Source organism: Dicentrarchus labrax, unplaced genomic scaffold (assembly GCF_905237075.1).
Source record: "Dicentrarchus labrax unplaced genomic scaffold, dlabrax2021, whole genome shotgun sequence".
NCBI classification, from domain to species: Eukaryota; Metazoa; Chordata; class Actinopteri; family Moronidae; genus Dicentrarchus; species Dicentrarchus labrax.
In genome coordinates this window covers 34076734-34098570 of record NW_026136704.1, presented here as the reverse complement: position 1 = coordinate 34098570, position 21837 = coordinate 34076734, and the positions used below count along the sequence as shown (strand labels likewise).

The 21837-nt window shown below is 42.4% G+C and overlaps 1 protein-coding gene across 3 annotated transcripts in view; it reads right to left on the bottom strand.

The window, feature by feature from the left end:
- The window catches only part of LOC127362922 (collagen alpha-6(VI) chain), a 54246-nt gene that overhangs the window by 28208 nt on the left and 4201 nt on the right, over positions 1 to 21837 (bottom strand). For 2 of the 3 annotated variants that reach the window (XM_051399226.1, XM_051399227.1), the window contains exons 2-7: positions 19525 to 19588; positions 9297 to 9404; positions 7330 to 7938; positions 6537 to 7124; positions 4497 to 5066; positions 544 to 1164 (exon numbers count right to left, since the gene is read on the bottom strand). In XM_051399226.1, the coding sequence (XP_051255186.1) occupies positions 544 to 1164; positions 4497 to 5066; positions 6537 to 7124; positions 7330 to 7938; positions 9297 to 9375 (2467 nt within the window). In that variant the 5' untranslated portion in view covers positions 9376 to 9404; positions 19525 to 19588. The remainder of the gene's footprint in view (positions 1 to 543; positions 1165 to 4496; positions 5067 to 6536; positions 7125 to 7329; positions 7939 to 9296; positions 9405 to 19524; positions 19589 to 21837) is intronic. The other variant, XM_051399228.1, reaches the window with a different exon arrangement.

Below are 21837 nucleotides of genomic sequence, written 5' to 3'. Positions count from 1 at the left end.
GGATGTCCCGATCTAATCTCAAAGGTTGGTACTCGTCTGATCAATGCATTTTTTAACTGATTGGTGTCGGCTATACTGAGCACGATTGTAGTAGATCAGCAGATCACCTCAGTCTCAAAGTAATCCTTGGCTCTAGCTAATTAGCTATCAAACGTACGTCAATCATTATTTAGCTAGTTACATCTGAAAGCTAATGTTAGCAAACACGTCAATCAATAATCAGCTAGTTAACTTACGTTTTGCTAACATTAGCTTTCAGATATAAAATATGTTCTAAATGGAATTGATAAGAGCTTTTTATAAAGACATATTTTAGTTTGGTTGTTTTGTTAAAAGGCATTGTAGAGCTATTCCATTGTCAAGCATACACGTGGATTGATTTTAGTAACCTTAACGTACGTTTGCACAGTGCAACTGGAAAAAAACAAGTATTGGATCCACTCAGATTGGGAGCAAAGACCATTTGATCGGGACATCCCTAATGTGTATGGTTGATATTCAAGTAAACAAAGCCAACTATATGAAGCAAACACTGGTTCAGACCTTCTTTGATGCCAGTTCTTCTCGTATTGACTGAGAATGCTTGTCGAATTATATTTTGGCACAGAATTTTCTGCAAGCTCTGCTCCAACGATTTCAGCTTAGTAAAACTGTCCACGATGAACGTGTGCTTAGGGTTGGGGTAAGATGCCATCTGTTTCAGCTCGGCCTCATTGGCGTCCTTGACTCCCACCGCGTAAACGGTGACTCCAGCCCGACGGAGATCAGCTGCTGCCGTGCTCACTTCGTCCTGGGATTTACCATCTGTGATCACCACTGCCACCTGCTGGACACCCTTATCTTTCCTGCTTCCTTTGTCCTTGATGAAAACACTCTCTCGGGCAAATTTGAGCGCCGCGCCGGTGTTCGTACCGCCCCCGCGATAAGGCAGGATTTTGATGAACTTCAGCAGTTCGTCCTTGTCATTAAAGGAGTTGAGGTAGACCTGTGCCGTGGGCCTGTCGTTATACATCACAACGCCCACTCGGACTTTGCTGGGACTGACTTCAAGGCCGCTCACAATCGAGTGCAGGAAAGTGCGCACCAGCTGGAAGTTGGGGGTTCCAATGCTTCCAGACTCGTCAACGATGAACACGATGTCCGCCAGTTTGGCTGCTTTGCAATCTGTGAAAGAGTATTATCATAAAATTAGAATTACGAATTCACTTGTGAGCTACTCAACCATTCAGATACCTTTGAAGATGAAGAAAAGACTGAGACCTTCCTAGCTCATGTCTCTTTTTGTTCTGTGTTATTGAGCAAGCCTCTGTCAATTTCTACTTTCCTGTGCTTAGATATGCTACATGCTAAGCACATTTATGTTGAAAAGACAACCAAAATGCTAGCTAAACAGCTAGCGGATCTACTTCAGTCTTTAACTAACTATCAATTAGTTAGCTAGAGATTGATGTAGATTTGCTTACTAGGTAGCTAGATTTTTGCTAACATTAGCTAACTTAAGATATGACTAGATTAGCACAACACCAGCTAATTAGCTTGCTAACAATGAATGTAGATTAGCTAGTTACTTTTATCTTTTAACTATCTCTAAAATGTGGTTGTCTTTTCAACATAAATTAGCTTAGCATATAGCATATCTAAGTACAGGAAAGGAGGAAGGGGACTGAGTTTCTGACCGAAGCTTGCTCAGCTCTTATTGGAGTAAAAAGGGACAAGGCCGTTTCCCCTCAATAACCACCTAATTACTGCTTATTGATAGTAAGTATACATTCTACTTACTTAATAATTGCCTTCTTACTATCAATAATCATCAATAAGGTGGTTATTGAAGGAAAACTCTTGAAGAATATAATCATGCAGAATAAGGAATAAACTGTACAATGAACCCAAATAGTGAACTGATAGTGAACATTTGTGTAAAACAAGTGATTTGGATGAATTTTGTTCAAATTATTTCCTGTTTATAGAACTTTTTTATTTGGTTTATTTGTTAAATAATTTTTAACAATAATTCAGTCTTAATAAGCTTCTTTTTAGACAAATTCTGTGTTTTCTTGTCCCTGATGCTGAGCCATTGTTCTATTAGACAATTTACTTTTCTTCACAGAAGTGAACCAAATGCTGAGAATCATGTTCTACAGCAGTTGCTTATTCTTTTAGTTTAAATACATGTAAATATTTATAAAATTCCAAAAAAAGCCTGTGAATTTAAATTTCTAATGTAAAATAATGTAACTGCAAATAATCATAAAATTGCTGCTTTTTTTTAATCGCAGATATTTACTGTTTATTTAATAGACAGTAAAACAGGATTATTATTAGTATAAAGGTAATTTTATATGTATTTGTTTGTTAACTGACAGATATTTTGTATGATTATGGAAGTTTTCAAAACAAAAACATTGAAAAGTTTATTTGAGGATTTTCAGTAGGATTTAGAGTTCATCATAGCACAGAGACAGCTCTGGTTAAAGTTAATAATGACCTTCTGACTGCTTCTGACAATGGACTTGTCTCTGTACTTGTATTATTAGATCTTAGTGCTGCATTTGACACCATTGACCATGATATTCTTTTACAGAGACTTGAGCATCAAATTGGCATTAAAGGAACTGCCCTAACCTGGTTTAAGTCATACTTATCAGATCGTACTCAGTTTGTACATGTTAACGATGAATCCTCCATAAATACTAAAGTTGTCATGGAGTTCCACAAGGTTCTGTACTTGGACCAATACTATTTACTTTATATATGCTCCCTTTAGGCAACATTATTAGGAATCACTCCATTAACTTTCACTGTTATGCAGATGATACGCAGTTATATCTATCAATCAAACCCAATGAAATTAATCAATTATCTAAATTACAAACATGTCTTAAGGACATAAAATCCTGGATGACCTGCAATTTTCTGATGTTAAACTCAGAAAAACGAAATTCTTGTTCTTGGCCCCAAAACCTTAGAGACTCATTGTCTAAAGATATAGTCACTCTAGATGGCATTAACTTGGCCTCTAGCACCACTGTCAGGAATCTTGGAGTTATCTTTGATCAGGATTTGTCATTTAACTCCCACATAAAGCAGACCTCTAGGACTGCCTTCTTTCATTTACGTAATATTAGAAAAATTAGACACATACTATCACAGACAGATGCAGAAAACTAATCCATGCATTTGTTACTTCAAGGCTGGATTACTGCAACTCTTTATTATCAGGTTGCCCCAATAAGTCCATTAAAACGCTCCATTAATTCAGAACGCTGCGCACGAGTACTGACAGGAACTAGAAAAAGAGATCACATCTCTCCTGTACTAGCTACTCTGCATTGGCTCCCTATAAAATGTAGAATTGAATTTAAAATACTCCTCCTCACCTATAAAGCTCTTCATGGTCAGGCCCCTTCATATCTTAAAGAGCTCATAGTACCCTATTACCCCACTAGAACACTACGTTCTCTGAATGCTGGGCTACTTGTGGTTCCTATAGTCTCTAAAAGTAGAACAGGAGCCAGAGCCTTCAGTTACCAAGCTCCTCTCCTGTGGAACCAGCTTCCAGTTGTGGTTCGGGAGGCAGACACCCTCACCACTTTCAAGAGTAGGCTTAAGACATTCCTCTTTGATAAAGCTTATAGTTAGGCTGGATCGGTGAGTCCTGAACCATCCCTTAGTTATGCTGCTATAGGCCTAGACTATCGGGGATTTCCCATGGTGCACTGAGCTACTCTCTTCCCTCTCTTTCTGCACTCATTCATGTCCCTTTAATGCATGTTACTAACTCCACTTCTTCCCCGGAGTTCTTGTGCTTTCTCGTCCGCAGGTTCTCATGGATCCTGGTGGAGCCTCCTGCCATGGTCCTGCTTGACTGCCATTGCCAATACTGTTGTTGCTGTGCACCTGTCTGTCTGTCTGTCGCTTCTCTCTCTCTCTCTCTCTCTCTCTCTCTCTCTCTCACCCCAACTGGTCGAGACAGACGACCACCCACCTAGAGCCGGAGGATCTGTCCTAGGTTTCTGCCTTTAACAGGCAGTTTTCCTTGCCCTTGTCGCCAGTGCTTGCTCATGGTGGTACTGTTGGGTCTCTGTAATTAATGTTAAAGAGTTCGGTCTAGACCTGCTCTATTTGAAAAGTGTCCTGAGATAACTTCTGTTATGAATTGGCGCTATACAAATAAAATTGAATTGAATTGAATTGAAAATGTTTATCAGTGTATAAGCATTGGTAAACTGTCCAAATACAGTTTTTATCAGTGAAAACAGCAATAATTACTATAATTTCACAGATGGACTTTTATTACCAGATTAAAATAAGAAAAGTCAAATAATAACAGCACTCTGCTGTAAATGTAAGTCTGATTATTTGTATTATAGCAGAGTTCACCTGTATTTATAGATCATTTAATTGGTTTTACAGTGTAATTATCTTTAATTAAACATTAAAAAGAAAAAAGAAATTTCAAAATGATCAATTAAGAATAATTTTAATAATTTCTTTACCTCCAGTGAGAATGGTTTCAAGCTCCTGTCTTTCGAAAATAGCCTTCAGTGTAGGTGCAGCATTGCTGATCGACGAGAATACGTATGGCGCGGTCGCAATGGTACGCAGTTCTGTCATGGAAACACCGAGGCTCATTCCCACCACGGTTACTCCTGATGATTTGATCAGACGGGACTCCCTGTACACAGGATCACTAGAATCTTTCCCGCTCAGAACCACCAGGTACTGTTGGTAGCCCAGGTCTGCCCGGCTTCCCGCCTCGCTGGTGAAGAAGTTAGCACTGGCATACTGCAAGGCCTTGCCCAGGTTACGAGGCTCGCCGGATTGCAGTCTGCGCTGTCGGAAACGCTTAACGCCGTTCTGGCTCTCCTCTTTGGTTTGGTGAGCATTAAGAAGAAATTCAACCTTGACATTTTCACCGTACTGTGCCAAACCCAGGCGGTAGGCAGACGCTCCGATGTTGAGCTGATTGGTGAGTCGGGTGAGGATGGATCTGATCTGCTGGAACTCCCCTGGAGCCACGCCGCTGTCCACCAGGAAGAAAATGTCTGCAAACTTTTCTGCCAAAGCTGAAAGAAAACAACGTGAGAAGAACAGTTAGAAGATCGGCTGTAATGGTAGACACAAGAAAAACAACAATTAGAAATGATCTCTTGATTATAATATAACAAATTTAAAATCTTTGTTGATAGCAAATAACTCCAAATGAGAATGATTCAGTACGGGAAAATGAACAAGCATCATGCTAAAAGCTTATCTGGATGCCTACAACTCAACTGTTTTAATGTCCCACGTTTTACATGAGGCTAACTATGAGATCTCTGCCTGGCCAGTGAACCATTTCTGTGTTAGGTTCCCACACTAAAGTTGCATAACAGCAAGTTCAATAAAGTCTGTCCTCATTTCTCCAAACAACTTTTAATGTTGCATTTTTTGGACGCAGCTGCATTACTGCAGATACCGTCTGACCTTGTGAACATTAATCACTGCAGAGCCTTAACGTGGTACGTCTGCAGGCTCAAAGCCAGTAAAATATATGCTTTTGAGGAAAAGTAACATTTATTTAAAATACTGCACAATTAACTGTTCATAAGCCCCGCCCCTTTTTGCTCTGTACTCCAATAACAGTTGAGCAAGCCTCGGTCAACTTCCTCCTTACCTGTACTTAGATATGCTACGTGCTAGGCTAATTTATGTTGAAAAGATGGTTAAAAGATTAATACTGTTGTTGCTGTGCACCTGTCTGTCTGTCTGTCTGTCTGTCTCTCTCTCTCTCTCTCTCTCTCTCTCTCTCACCACAACTGGTCGAGACAGACGACCCCCCACCTAGAGCCGGAGGATCTGTCCTAGGTTTCTGCCTTTTAACAGGCAGTTTTTCCTTGCCCTTGTCTCCAAGGTCTTGCTCATGGTGGTACTGTTGGGTCTCTGTAAATAATGTTAAAGAGTTCGGTCTAGACCTGCTCTATTTGAAAAGTGTCCTGAGATAACTTCTGTTATGAATTGGAGCTGTACAAATAAAACTGAATATAATTGAATTAATGTTAGCAAAGCTTTAGCTAACTAACTAGCTAATCTACATTATATCTGATAGACAATGTTACCAAAAGGAAACTTATCGGTTAGCTATCGACTGATGTAGATTAGCGATCTAGTTAGCAAGTGTTTTACTAACTAGATAGTTAACTGCTGATGTGACTTTATATTGATCTTTTAACCATCTCTAAAATGTGGTTGTCCTTTTAACATAGATTAACCTAGCACGTAGCATATCTAAGTACAGTGAAAGGAGGAAGTTGACCGAGGCTTGCTCAACTGTTATTGGAGTACAGAGCAAAAAGAGGCGGGGCTTATGAAGGGTCAATTACAACAGCAAGACACCTCTCACCTCTTTTTTATACAACTTAATTTCAGGTGATTATACACTAATGAAAACATACCTATGAATATTATATTCCATTTCTGACAATAGACACCCTGAAACTTAAAAAACCTGGATTTAATTGTTCGAACTCTGTAAGTTTGTGAATACTTTGCCTTACCTTGCCTCTGGTCCTCAACGGAGACACAAACAGTTTGCAGCAGACGCTCTGTCAGCAACTGCAGAGCCTGGTAGTCAACGATGGGGAACAGGAAGCGGTCTGAAGGTCGGTTGGCAATGGATCCGAGCTCCTGCAGGTTAGCTTGTCCAACCCCAATGCCAAACACTATGACTCCTTGCTGTCTCAGGCGCTGCGCTGGCGCTACAACATCATCCGTGGAGTCCCCATCTGTAATGACCACAGCGATCTGAGGCACCCTTTGGTTGGCTCGGCTGCCCGCCTCTTCGGTGAAGTACGTCGTCCGGAGGAAGTCAATGGCCTTGCCTGTTTCTGTGCCTCCTGTTCGGTAGGGGAATGTGTCCACCTCAGCCAGCAGGGCATTCTTGTCCGTGTGTTTCTTCAGCAGGAACTCCTCGAAAGGTTCATCGCTGTACTGAGCCAAGCCGATCCGAACTTTGTCGGGGCCGATTTCGAGGCCCGTGACCAAGCTTCGGAGAAACTGCCGGACCGCCTGAAAGTTACTGATGCCGATGCTGGAGGAGCCATCGACCAGGAAGACGATGTCGGCCATGGTGGCTTTGGCACATTCTGGACAAGAGGGAGAAAGAAGTCAACATCGGAGCAACAAGCAATGTCTGCGTCTGCGTACCCTTGAAACACATCTGAACACAACATAATACAATTTAAATTCAGTGCGACAGAAAAGGACATCATCATCTCTGAAGTTGGGCCGTAAGTAATAGTAGTTAGGTGAGATCACTTGTTCCCCATAACCTGTGTGGACACATATTACCTTGAGACAATTGCAGGAGTTGTCGTTTGACTTCCTCCACAGTTGTGCAAAGCGTCTGGATGATGTTCTGAGAAATTCCCTGCAGCGCTGCGAAGTCAGACACGCTGTAGACGTACTGACTGTGCGGCTCGTTTGCTATCTCTTTCAGCTGTTCTTCGTCCGCATCTTTGATACCAATTGCATACAAAACTATTCCCTTTCTCTTCAGTTCCTGGGCGTGGTTCTTCACATCGTCTTGCGATTTGCCATCAGTGATCACCACAGCGATCTGCGGCACATTCTGGTGCGCCCGGCTTCCAGCTGTTTTCACAAAGTGCTCCTTCAGCATGAAGTCCAAACCCTCACCCGTATGGGTGCCGCCCCCCATGTAAGGCAATGTGCTGATGTACTGGAGGATGTCCTTCTTGTTCTGATAGGTGTTGAGCAGGAACTCGGTGCGCGTATTGGTGCTGTACTGGACCAGCCCGATGCGGACATGCTCAGGCCCGACGTCGAAGCTGCTGACCAGCGTGTACAGGAACTGACGGATCTGCTCGAAGTTCTCGGTGCCGATGCTCCACGACCCATCCACCATGAAGACGATGTCGGCTACAGCCTCTTGAGTGCAGACTGAAGGGGGAAGGTTGTCAAATCATGGAGAGTTCTTGCAGATAAGAAGTAAAACCCAAGGCAGTTCCTTGGTTCTTAGAGAGCGTGCGAACCAGAGGTGAAGAAGTGATTTACAGAAAGCAGTCGGGGGATGGTTGTGTTGTGTGCAAGCCAGAGGGAAAGTGATCAGGTGGTTGGCAGATGGTGGACAGTTTCTGCACAGGAGCAGGGATCTACGTGGGAAGCACTTACCTTCAAGTGAACTCTTGGGATGCAAAAGCGTGAGGAAAATGAAACAAAGGTTGTGTGGCTTACAGCTGGTGCTCACTTCCTTCAAACAGAAGGTGCTGCCCCCAAAAGTACTTTTCCTTTAACTTCTTCTCACTACAAAGTGTTCAGTCATCATCAATGAAAACAAACCTTACATTCATGTGACCGGCTGCATAAAAATATTGTCGTCTTAATATTTGTCTTAAGATGCGAGATCCAGCGTTTCCATTGAAAATGCAGAACAGACTTTTTCCATTAAATGGAATTTTATTTGTGTAGCTACGACATGCTACGTGCTAGGCTAATCTATGTAGAAAAGATAACCACACTTTGAAGATGGTCAAACAGAGCGAATCTACATTCATCCTTTACTAGGTACGAACATCTGGTAGCTAATTATTAACAAAACACTATTAGCTAGCTATTGATGACTGTTAGTTAATTAGCTAGTTGCTTTTGTCTTTTAACCATCTTCAAAATATCTTTTCAACATACATTAGCTTAGCATTTAGCATATCTAAGTACAGGAAAGAGGAAGTTGACCGAGGTTCCAAAAGGGGCGGGAAGGTTAAATTAATATTATTATTGGTTACTAGGGAAAGTAATATTATTACTTGAACATTTTTGCTTGTTTTTATTGGTTGATGCTAACTAAGCTATGCAAGGCCTGGATTATAACGACATACATTTACTGATATCTCGAACATTCAGATCCGATATTGACGCTCTGTCTGCCAGCAGGGTTGGACATCATGGATCAATATGTTTTATGCAGCTCGGCACCGGTGATCAAAGCAAGTTAGCTCGTGATTTTGTGAACCGAGTAATGCATCATATCCACGTGCTCAACAGCAAACACATTCTTGTGCAGGGTTAGTAACGGTGCTCTTTATGTGTTTAATATGAAAAACTTACCATCTGCTATATAATAATATAATGTGTGTGTGTGTGTGTGTGTGTGTGTGTGTGTGTGTGTGTGTGGCGCTACATACACACAGGTTTTACAGATGTTATGGGCTGATGTTGTGTTGGAGGAGAGGCACGTTTGCCACGATCCTTTATGTGCTGGTATGCAAAAAGTTAAATCAAAGCGGCGTAATCATACCCACCTGTCTTCTCAACGGCGTTGCCGTAGAAACACATTGACCCCAAGATGAGGCTGAGGAGAAGACCCCGCCTCCCCTCCATGCTGGAATGGCTCTCGGGTTTCTCTCTTCCTACGACACAAAGACAAAAGCCACCATAAATGCAGGAAAACAATCTGTTTCCCATCTGGACGCAGTAACAGCGCCGGTGGGGGGGGGGCACGTCTGTTCCATGTTACTATTGATTGCACACATTTACACACACAAAAACATGGACACGCCCACCGTGACTCTGCATTACTGCACTTCTAAACATTTCCCAAGAATAAAAACACAAAGCTGCACAACGAACCAGTTAAACCTAAAACCACAGCAAGAACTGGGATAATTAACTTGAGTAGAAATAGTCATATCAAACTCTAGGAAATACTACAACACAATTCAAACTGCCACAAAAATGACCCTTAATAAGTAACCTTCTTCATCCTCTTCATCAAAACAGGAAGTGCTACTAAAGGACGAGCAGTATGACTCTTAAAAGTTTTAAATATTTTAACTTATGCGCAAAATACATGCTTATTAGTCAGCTAAAGATTGGTGTAGATTAGCTAGCTAGTTAGTTAGCACATAAGATATCTACATACAGGAAAGGACAAATAAAAGCAACATACATAGCATCGCTTACGTTAACTAATGCTAACAAAATGCTAACTAACCAGTTAATCTACAGCAATCTGATTAGCTGATGTTTGGCTAACAGTAGCTATCAGATGTAAGCTGATGTTAGTTGTATCTTTCAACTACTTCAATACACATTAATTCAAACTTTTTGACAAGCCTTTTAGTTTAATTAATATCAGTTATCAGTTAAGTTGTGCCTTAAAAGAAGAAATAAAGGTCAAAAAGTAGGAGTTAACTTTTTATTTAATGTATAACCATTAAATAAAGGTATAATAAATAAAAGGTGTAAGGGGTTAAAAAGTCTTAAAATTGATCATATGTTATAAAAACTGAATTTTCACTTTAATTAAAAACTTAAATCAGCAACAGGGAGCTTTCATCTTGTGTTGATTACGGCGCCCCCTGTGGACAAAAGCGATAGTTTAGAATAATTATACAGAAATAGGGTTTAAAGTTGAAATGAATGCTTCAATGCTGCATTCAGTGATTTCGAAAGCTGTCAGTCATAATCTGGCAGCTTTATGACATTTGAGGGGTGAGGAGTGTGTAAAGTGGGCGTCTCCTGTATTATCGCTATAATTATTGAAATTATGTGTCCCAGCACGCTGCCATTAACTCATCTCCTCCACGTGACCACAACTGCAGCACTAGATTTACACCAAATAAATCATCTATGTAACAGCCAATAAATCAGTGCAGAGCGCCGGGGAACCTCAGGATTGGACTGTCTGTGTCACTGATAGAGGAAGACACAACAGCCAGGGTGTGAATAGCAGTGATAATAATAACAACAATACGAGCTAACTCAAAGTCAGTGAATGCTTCACAAAAACAAGTCAAATTAAAGCTGCAAGTGGCGATGAACTGCGGTCGCGTCCAGTGTGATAGGCTGAAACAAAACAGCATGAGCGCTCTTACCAGCTATAATATGTAACATTAAATGCTTTCGATTAACCCAAGATGATTAAGATGCAGAAAAATAGAAATATGTGACAAAATGAGCAGTTTCCTGTCATATGTCTTGTTTACACGTTTTCCTTCCAAAAAACAAAAATTTTTGCCATTTTCACTTTCTCCCACAATTTAATCGCAAAAACAAAAATTCCTTAAAAACAATCGCAACATGCATCGCAGTTTTCTAGAAAGGCTGCCGTGAAGTCCGACATTTCAGGCCACAACAATCCCAAAATAAGCAAAATCCTGAGACCTAGTTTGCACCCTGTAATCTGTATAATGTGCACTTACATTATCTCAGGTGTCTATATGTACATTCTGTTGTTTATTTTAGTTTATTCATTTTTATTTAAAGCCTATTAAATAATAAGCAAAAAGCAATAACAGAATTTCCCTTCACACCCAGAGGGATGAGAAATTGTTTTGGTGACTCACACAACCCTCACTTCAAACTTCATAACTCCTTCAATGTGTTCATGTTCCCCCCTTTCTTCCTTCCCGGCTTCTTTTGGACTTCCAGAGAAACCCGGCAGCTCTGGAGCCAGAACGCTGTTTCATCTGGCTCTGGTTACGGGCCTAATAGCACTATTTCCTGCCATCTGCGGGCAGCGGACACTGTCTGGCCACATCACAGCTCATATGTACGGGAAACTATTTTAAATATCTTGTGAATTCATCAGAAGATGCTGCTCCTGCTGGTTTTTAGCTCCTCTCTGCTCTGTTTAGATCCCTTTCTTTTACTCCATCCTTCCTGAACTCAGATAATTCAGAGTTACATTCAGAAAAAGACAAATGACCATTTCAAATGTCTGTGACACACATCTGGACTCAATTAGAGGCCGATGCTGCAGCAGACAAACATCATTTAAACTCGATCCCAAACACTGGATTTTAGAGGCAGTTTCTTTTTGGACATCTGGATCTTAAGTTATTAGAGAAACCAGCTGAGCTAACGCTAGCAGCAGCTCGGCTCGCAGCCCCTCCGCCTGCAGTACCAAGGTCATTTATCAGTCCCTCAAGGAAGAACAATTAATGCTAATTCAACCAATCACTGGGAATTCTGCGTGACCCCACAATTTGGGCCAATCTCCACAACCTTTCCATAAATTTGACCATCTGATTGTAGTTTCCTCGCTCAAATGTCACCATACTATTTATTCTCACTGGAATTACACATAACAAATAACTATTTTAATGCTTTCTTCCACAATTTCATTGCAAAATCAGATACTGAAAACATCGCAACGTGTTTTAAAAAAGCTGATGTATTTCAGACATTTTGATGGACAGATTGATCAACTGACTCAGCCCCGGGACGCCAGGAGCCAAAACCAGCAAGAAAACCACCTTGGTACTGGATTCCCTGCCAACCTCGAAGATTGTGTTCGGTTCCTGTGTTCACTGGAAGGTAGACGCTGACGCTAGCTCATAGTGCTATCTGCTATTGGCTGCTGTAAACACCAATCAGTATCAGCGAATATAGCCCCACCCTAACTGCCTGATTGTACAGAAATACGTAAATATGAGGAAGTAAACAGCGTTCTGCTTCCTGTTTCATTCCAATGGGCAACAAACTCTACATTTCCTCTCCTCCACAGTTTCTGTTTTCTCTGAATTCAACGCTCACAATCAGTCTGATGCACTGGCATCCTCCAGCCTCGCTCAATGGAAATAAAACGAGAGCTGGAGCCTATTGTTTCCGTCTCACTCTTCCCGGCATGTGCCAGCTGGTTTAGTACCAACTACTAAAGAAGAATTCAAAGGAACTGAATCTTTTCCAAGAGGATTTCTTCCCCTTCCTCCCTCGGGGCCTCACAGTGTGAAAGCAGCTCAGTGAAAGTGACAATAACCAGCACTTGTGTGTGCGTACGCCTTCTTTTTACGTAAGGGGCATTAAGCTGCCGCCATCTGTGCACGTATGCGTGTATCAACATGTGTGTGTGCCCGGCCGCCCCTGCAAACATGTTTCAGGCCTGTGTTTAATCACCTGCCAAATGGTTGAGGCCTCACGAGCGGAGGAAATGGGGGTTCACTGTAATGTGAAGCATGTGAAGGTAATCACGGCCGAGTGCTCCGGTGAAAGGCTGATTGAAAGGAGGGTCTCTGCATCGTTTACCCATCCAAATGGGTCCATATTTACATGGACCTCCGCGCTTCGCTACAAAATGTATTTATTTAGTCAGAGTTTGTCCGGTTCAGCTGCTCAGATTGAGTGTTTGATGTTAAACAATGAGGGGCCTCAATGTTTAGAGTCTCGGCCCCAAACTGGAAACAGGCTCTCAGGACTGAAGGTCGGCTGAAGGCCTCTAAAGAGCTGTATTATTATTATTATTATTATTATTATTATTATTATTATTATTATTAAAAACTGCATCACATCCGCAGTTATATTGATCCCCTAATTTAACAATGTATGAGTGTGTGTTTGGAAGCTCGAAAAAAAGCTCATTTTGTTTTAATATTTTATCGAGCTTATATTAATATTGTCACAAATGTCAATGATCAGACACACCGCCATGACTCTGCAGGAGGAGAAACACTGAATCCAGAGCAAGCAGAAGTTGATTTTGGAGCTTGGAGGTTCTCGTCTGTAGTCTGTCCAGGTTTTGTGCTGCATGGGGTCTGAAAGTGGGCTGTGGAGAGCAGGCAGACAGTTTTCTTTCTGTCTCTCTTTGTCCTCAGTCTTGTTTGTCTCTTTCTGTGGACTGTGTATGAAACAAACCAGCTGACGGACTGGCAGAGCTTCACGGGCCCAACTACCCTGTCTCATCTTTTAAAGGGGCAGTAGGTCAACTTTTTACTCTCTCAAACAGGAAGTTACATTTTTGTGGAGCCTCAATTAACAACTCATTAAGGCTGAAAATGCACGCTTGAAAACATATATGTCATTGTCAGCACAGGCGCTTCTTTTGTATTTCTTCCCACTTCTGACTGTTGGATAAACACAAAGATGCTGACAGATAAAATAAAATAAATAATGTTTGACTCTGGTTTGAGCTTCCTGTACCACGCCACCAGCGTCCAAAAGCTGTAAACGATCAAGACTGCAGCTACAGAGTTTCATCCCAGCAGAGGAGGAGCAGAGGATCCAGGACTGTGGTGTTTAAGGTCTCTGAGCTCAGGGTCTCAGACTGCTGCTTTACAGGGATTACCTGCACAGCTGGAACCACTTTGACTGATCTGAGCTGAAATCACTTGTTTCACTGTGAGCTTTAGGCGAGCGCCCTTGGAAGATCACAACAATCGTGCTATTAAAAACATAATTTAACGAGAAAGAAAAAAGCTCATAAAAACAGGACGATGAGGATCCGAGCTCACAGCTGCTCGCCGTGTTTATCATCAGGTGTCGGCACTGTAATTTCTACCCAGACCCACCAAGAGCAAGATCTTCCCCGGAGGCTCCAATTAGTACCGACCCTGGACGAGGCCGAGATCGCAGCGACCTCACATCTTACGAGCACATGTTTGAATGCTGTCGGTGTAGAGACTAAATGTTTACTGTCGGAACGTTTCTCCGCTCATTACATCAGAAAGCCAACGATTAAAGTCGATTCTGGATCAATAACTGCTCTCACTTCATTCCTCAACTGAAGAGCCAAACTCTCCAGCTGTGGCTCGCCGACGTTCAACATATTCCAGCAGCATTACTCACAGACAGTCACATATAAACTCATAACATCTCCAGTCACTCATATTTCTCCTGTATTAGCTTTAAAATTCTCCTCCTCACCTATAAAGCTCTTCATGGTCAGGCCCCTTCATATCTCGAAGAGCTCATAGTACCCTATTACCCCACTAGAACACTACGTTCTCTGAATGCTGGGCTACTCTTCCTCTCTCTTTCTGCACTCATTCATGTCCCATTAATGCATGTTACTAACTTCACTTCTTCCCTGGAGTTCTTGTGCTTTCTTGTCTCGCAGGTTCTTATCGATCCTGGTGGAGCCTCCTGCCATGGTCCTGCTAGATTGCCATTGCCAATACTGTTGTTGCTGTGCACCTGTCTGTCTGTCTGTCTGTCTGTCTGTCTGTCTGTCTGTCTCTCTGTCTCTCTCTCTCTCTCACCCCAACTGGTCGAGACAGACGACCACCCACCTAGAGCCGGAGGATCTGTCCTAGGTTTCTGCCTTTTAACAGGCAGTTTTTCCTTGCCCTTCTCGCCAAGTGCTTGCTCATGGTGGTACTGTTGGGTCTCTGTAATTAATGTTATAAAGAGTTCGGTCTAGACCTGCTCTATTTGAAAAGTGTCCTGAGATAACTTCTGTTATGAATTGGCGCTATACAAATAAAATTGAATTGAGTTGAATTATGAATTATACAAATAAAATTAAACAGAATTAATAATATTCGTGTTACCACCAAAATATAACTAGTTACAACTAGGAGGAGTTTTCAATATTAGTATCAGACATTGGCGAAGTTTTCCCTTTATCGTTATCATTAACAAACTCACTTAACATATTATACAATATAACAGTATATATATAATATATGATATATAATACATTTTTGTCATTTTATTTTGAGAGACTCCACCATCTGGAACATTTCTACTTTTTATCCCATAAATACTTCCTCTTTCCCCTGAATAGGTCAACTGTAGCTGATGAGCTGTGTTAGGTTTGATGGTAGAGACTGAAATTAGGAACCAAATGTTGGACTAGAACTTCTAAAGGGGGACAAAGAGGACCAGTGGGGGCATTAGTGCCGGGACAGGGGGGGGGGTTGCTGCCTGCTGGGGCTGAATCCCCAGATAGTAAAGACACAATTAACCAGAGTACCTTAATAAAATACAATAATGAGTTGAACTGACTGGTGTCACACTCGACCTCGTTGCCTATCTGCGGATTCGCCGGCGGAGTCGGGAAGATGGTGCCGACCAGAGCCGTTTTGTTTATGTTGTATCGCACCAATAATCAGATGAGTGGAAGAAGCTTGTGGGTGAGATCACTCTTTGATACAACAGACAAGGTGAACTCTCAAACAGAGAAATCACAGATCTGACAGCAGCCACACAGAGGTCAGTCAGAGCTCAGAAACTCGCCCACAATCAGTCCGATGTAAATCTATACGGCGCTGAAAACACTAACATGTGTCGGTTCTGTATTAATGTCTAGAAGAAGAAAAAATACACAGTTTTTGAACCCCCACAACCCTCAACTGCATGCTGTAATGTCCCTGTCAAACACCAAGGACACCCAGGCTCCAACTTCGCTGAGGGCCCCCCCCGGTGCTTTACATTACCAAACACCAGCGCTGTGGATATCCCCCCCCCTCCCCTGTGATTTACTGGTGGTGATTACACTGTTTGACAGGCAGATGTTTGTGCTCTGGCTAATCTAAACGGAGGAACTTGCTATTTCAGCGTATATAGAAAGTGTATGTTTGGAGCAGCGCTGATAGAAAACAGCCACGACTACTCGCTCAGAACCGGACAGGAATTTGAAACGTGAGTTCAAGAGTTTAAGGAGAAAATAAAAACTGATTTAATTTGTTATAATTAACTGAGGTGTGTTTAGCTCTGACAACTCTGCCATCGTTAGACTATTGACTCTTGATTTGTATCAATGCCTTTGACAAGCTAACCACAGATAACATTACTGTTAGCGACAGTTAGCTTCTTTTAGCAACGAGTCCATCTGGAAACTCCCATAAATCACCTCGGTACCGCTGTCGTCAAACTGTCCTCTGTCTGTCTCTGAGGTTGTGTTCACTGGGACGCTAACAGCAGCTACATTAGCAGTTAGCTGGAGGACGTCAGAGAGAAAACCAGATAATATTCTCTCCATAAAATCTGATCCAGTTTTGTTTGTACAGTGATAATAAAGTTGCAGACAAACTGTCTTTTTTGTTCTTTTAACTCTTTAAAATCAAATGCTAACGCTACCTTCCACTAGGTACATGACCTAGTGTGCTAATTAGGCGGTGATGGCTAACTGAGCAGACAAGTTCGTTAGCCAACACGCCGACACAGACGGACTCACATTACAACCACAAAACAAACAGTGAAGTGATTAAGTTTAGAGACACAACCAGCTGTTCAACGAGGACTGCCAACATGGCTGCCAGACCATCAACAGAGATCCAGCCTCCATCCAGTTCAAGTGTCTGGCCTGTTAAAAAGGTTGAGGCTTACCACATTAATTCAGTTTTATTGCACTTAAGGCAGAAATATTTATGGAGCTTGAAAAGAGAAGACGGAGTGACGGCCTTTAAAGGCATGAAACTATATAAAAGAACAAATATCTACTCAAATTTCTCTCTAATCAGACTGAATTAGTGAAATGCCCCAGCGGACCTCCTGTCCTCTCGTTAGCGTGTTCTCGCTGCAACCCTATCTTCTCATTCAGCCTCGCAGAAGAAGCCAAATCTCTGCTGACTGAAAATACTTGTGGTTTCCAAGGGTTAACGGCGAGCAGCTCTGGGGGTTTCAGTAAAATCTGATAATGTCCGTCGCCACAGAAAACAAGCAGAATGAATTACAGTCTGCTTGTTGAGGCTGCGAAGGGCCGGACCTCGAAACCTCTCAGATACAGTAACAGCGGACAGAAATGACTTCATGGGGCCCGTCAGGTCCCCGGTACCAGAAGAACCAGCTGGTTTGAACATGTCTAGCTGTTAATGAAACTGAACTGCTCCATAAAGACTCTTTTTTTGAGGATCGCAGTTGGAGTTTTTGCTTCCAAAGATGATTTAAAGTTGAAAGAGATGCACAATCATAGCAACTAGAACTAGGACTCAAGGTCTCACGAGTGTGACGTATATTTCTATATCTCCAACCTTGAGGATCGGACTCTCGTCCCTCTTTAATCTATGCCGGCTTTCTCAAACCCTTCCCTGCTTTCTACCCTCATCCTCTTTAAGCACAGAGTCTGAAAAGGGCCATAGTGGCGGCCGGGGGCAGTCGTTGCCACCCCGAACCCCAGTTTGGTGTCAAAAACTGTAAAATGTATCTGTGACGACCCTCTGAGCAGGTCAGAGTCTGCTGGGTGGAGTCGGGTTATTTTATATAGTTATTTTGTACAAGCGATAAAGTCGTGTTTCTGTACAGCTAATCAGGGTCCATTTATTTAAAGATCTAAACATTTTATGTAGTTTGATTTTTAAAATAATTACTGTTTTGATCCTCCAAGATGATTAAAAAAAGAAATATATCTGATAAAATAAAAGATAACACTCGTATCGAAGGCCTGAAGGTGGATACGGAGAGTTTGTCTGTCTGAAAGTTGGAAAAGTTGCGTTTGGTTTGTTTAGTTTAGTTTTAGCTTAGTCAGTTTAAACTCTAAGAACCTGCTATAAACTGCATTTACAGGGTTAAAAGATTTAATTTGTTTATGATCAGACGGCATTCTGACTTTGTTGTTGGTCTGAAGATTTTCGGATTGTTTGCCTCTTTCGTCAAATCTCCCATGAAAATAAGGAATGCTAAGCTAACGTTTAAAGGGAAAACTTAAGGTCAAAACTTAGACACTTTTCCCTAAAAGAGAGAAAAAGGACTGAGACTCTAAAGTCAGGCTGACGGGTATCTGCAGGAAATTCCTCATTATGGATCAAGAAAGCAGGAACATCCTGGAACTAATTTTGTTATTACTTGAGGACACAGCGTGACCCAACAGAACCTTACAGAACCACAAATCCAGTTTTCATGAAAATAAGTATAATCAGAAATAAGAAAATAAGTCCTGATAGTGGCTCGCTAACCACCAACATCAGCTTCAGTTACATATTAACTAACCCCCCCGGCCAGATCAAAGCACAAAAGAAGAAGAAAAGCAACAGCCAAGTGTCTAAAGTGACGTTTGAATTAAACACGGGAGGTTTTATGGCTGAGTTCAAGTGCTGAAAGTGTTTAGTTTCACAGTGAAAGCTGGAGAGACTGAAAGAGAAACCAAACACATGTCACACGACCAAACTGCTGTTACTCATCATGTGATGGGTGGAGGGGATGGTGTGATGGGTGGAGGGGATCATGTGATGGGTGGAGGGGATGGTGTGATGGGTGGAGGATCGTGTGATAGGTGGAGGGATCTGTGATAGGTGGAGGGGATGGTGTGATGGGTGGAGGGGATCTGTGATGGGTGGAGGGGATGGTGTGATGGGTGGAGGGGATGGTGTGATGGGTGGAGGGGATCATGTGATGGGTGGAGGGGATGGTGTGATGGGTGGAGGGGATCATGTGATGGGTGGAGGGGATGGTGTGATGGGTGGAGGGGATCGTGTGATGGGTGGAGGGGATGGTGTGATGGGTGGAGGGGATCATGTGATAGGTGGAGGGGATCATGTGATGGGTGGAGGGGATGGTGTGATGGGTGGAGGGGATGGTGTGATGGGTGGAGGGGATCATGTGATGGGTGGAGGGGATGGTGTGATGGGTGGAGGGGATCTTGATGGGTGGAGGGGATCATGTGATGGGTGGAGGGGATGGTGTGATGGGTGGAGGGGTCATGTGTGGGTGGAGGGGATCATGTGATGGGTGGAGGGGATCATGTGATGGGTGGAGGGGATGGTGTGATGGGTGGAGGGGATCATGTGATGGGTGGAGGGGATCATGTGATGGGTGGAGGGGATCATGTGATGGGTGGAGGGGATCATGTGATGGGTGGAGGGGATCATGTACCTGGCACAGGTTCAGCGTCTGGCTCAAAGACACTTCAGCAGGAGGCCCGGAGAGTCTGCTGATCCTGAAGGAGAGAAAGAGGATATTAACCGTTAATTAACTACCACTGTTACTGTAATTAAAACTACAGTTGTTACCACTCTTCCCTCTACAGTTCACCTTTTAGTACTACTAACCTTTGTGTTACGCTGAGATACTAGCTAACGTTGCTAAATATGGCACAATCTAACTGGGAGTACTTTATAGTATTTACCATTTTCATCACCACTGTGTATTAGATTATTAGATTATTTCCTGTTTATGTGACAAAGATTGATGGAAAAACACTGATAATCTACAAATATTATGAAGTAGGAGTGTAAAAAAGAGCCACAGTGAGCTAACGTTATCTAAACTGTAAAAGAAATACACTATAAATTACCCCCGGTAAATAGCCTAATTTCGTTTTCACATTGGTTTTAGTGTTTTTAAGCATTTTGATAACCAGTGTCTTAGATAGCAGTTAGCAACATTATCTAGTCATTTAGTGTAGCACAAACGTTAGCCTGACTTTCTTCGCTAACATTATGTCACTGGGGCTCCTTTTTACACTCGCTGTCTGGGAAGATTTGTAGACTATCAGTGATTTTCCATCGCACTTTATATTTTCTAGTAGTTTTTGTAGTAATCATCAGTAGCAAACGTGTATACAGAACCAAATTACCACCCAGAGAGCTGATAAACAGGAAACAATACGTCACTGATCAGCCGGCTGTGACTCTCGCCAGCGACACAGTTTACATTAGTACATTTAACAGACTCAACATTTAGTTTGTGCAGATTACAGTCAGCATGAGAACCACCATCACACCTGCTCAGCTGCTCCGAGGCGATATATATAAATACAGGAAAATGAGCTTCACTTCCAGATTATGTCACATTTGTAGTCTAATCAAACTCCATGAGGTGTAACGTGAACTCACTCTGTGGGTTTCATTGCATCAATAGTGGTAGAAGAAAGCCCCAAAGGTGGATTACAAGCACCTGGCGTTTTGGTCATTTTAATTAATAAAACATTTGATTGGAAATATTCAGGCTGACAACACAAAACCAACCGGCATGATCTGTCTCATCTGTCTCATCTGTGTGTTAAGTTGGGAGCCAAAGACGTATATTTAACAGCCAAAAACAACTTTATCACTGTACAAAACAACTGTATCACTGTACAAAACAACTGTATCACTGTCAAAACAACTTATCACTGTACAAACAACTGTACCACTTACAAAACAACTTTATCACTGTACAAAACAACTTTATCACTGTACAAAACAACTGTATCACTGTACAAAACAACTGTATCACTGTACAAAACAACTGTATCACTGTACAAAACAACTGTATCACTGTACAAAACAACTGTATCACTGTACAAAACAACTTTATCACTGTACAAAACAACTATCAGTAATTTTGGTGCTGCTGCTATAGCTACTGTTAGCACGCAACCCAACCGGACCTCCGAGACCGACAGAGGATAGTTTAACGACAGCGGTACCGAGGTGATTTACGGAGTTTCCTGATGGACTTGTTGCTAAAGGTAGCTGCTACCTCTTGTTAGCTAGTTAGCTCACATTAGTTGACTCAGCCCTGGGTGCCAGGAGCTAAATAATAAAACCAAAACTATCTGCAGTTGGCATCAGATGACCACCGGCCCCCGTCTGGCCCTTCAGTAAGAGGAAGCAAACAGCTGTCTGCTTCCTGCTGGTTGTTAAAAGTCTTTCTGTACAGCGGAAATAAGGTCCGCTGAGGGAGGCGGAGGCAGAATCAGGTCTCTAAAGTAGTTCATGAATCTCCAGAGTGAGTGTCTGAGGGGAGTGACCTCCATCCTGAAAACACTCCTAATCTGATCATCTGATTGGTTCCTGCCGCCACCGACTCTCCACGCTAATGACAGAAACATAAACTCTGACCAAAAAAGGCTTTTCTGTCTGTGTCTGTATCGCACACTGCTGATCTATGGTACACAGAGCGGGAAACTAACGTAAGCACCTCTCGAAGAAGAAGGATTGACATCGTGAAACAACCTCGTCACAGTTAAGCCGTGTTCACATTATCACAGAGATTGATCTCTTCTGTATGTATGGTATGTATGCCCCGAACCTCACATCTGTACTGCCCCGAACCTTCACATCTGTACTGCCCCGAACCTTCACATCTGTACTGCCCCGAACCTTCACATCTGTACTGCCCCGAACCTCACATCTGTACTGCCCCGAACCTTCACATCTGTACTGCCCCGGACCTCACATCTGTACTGCCCCGAACCTTCAC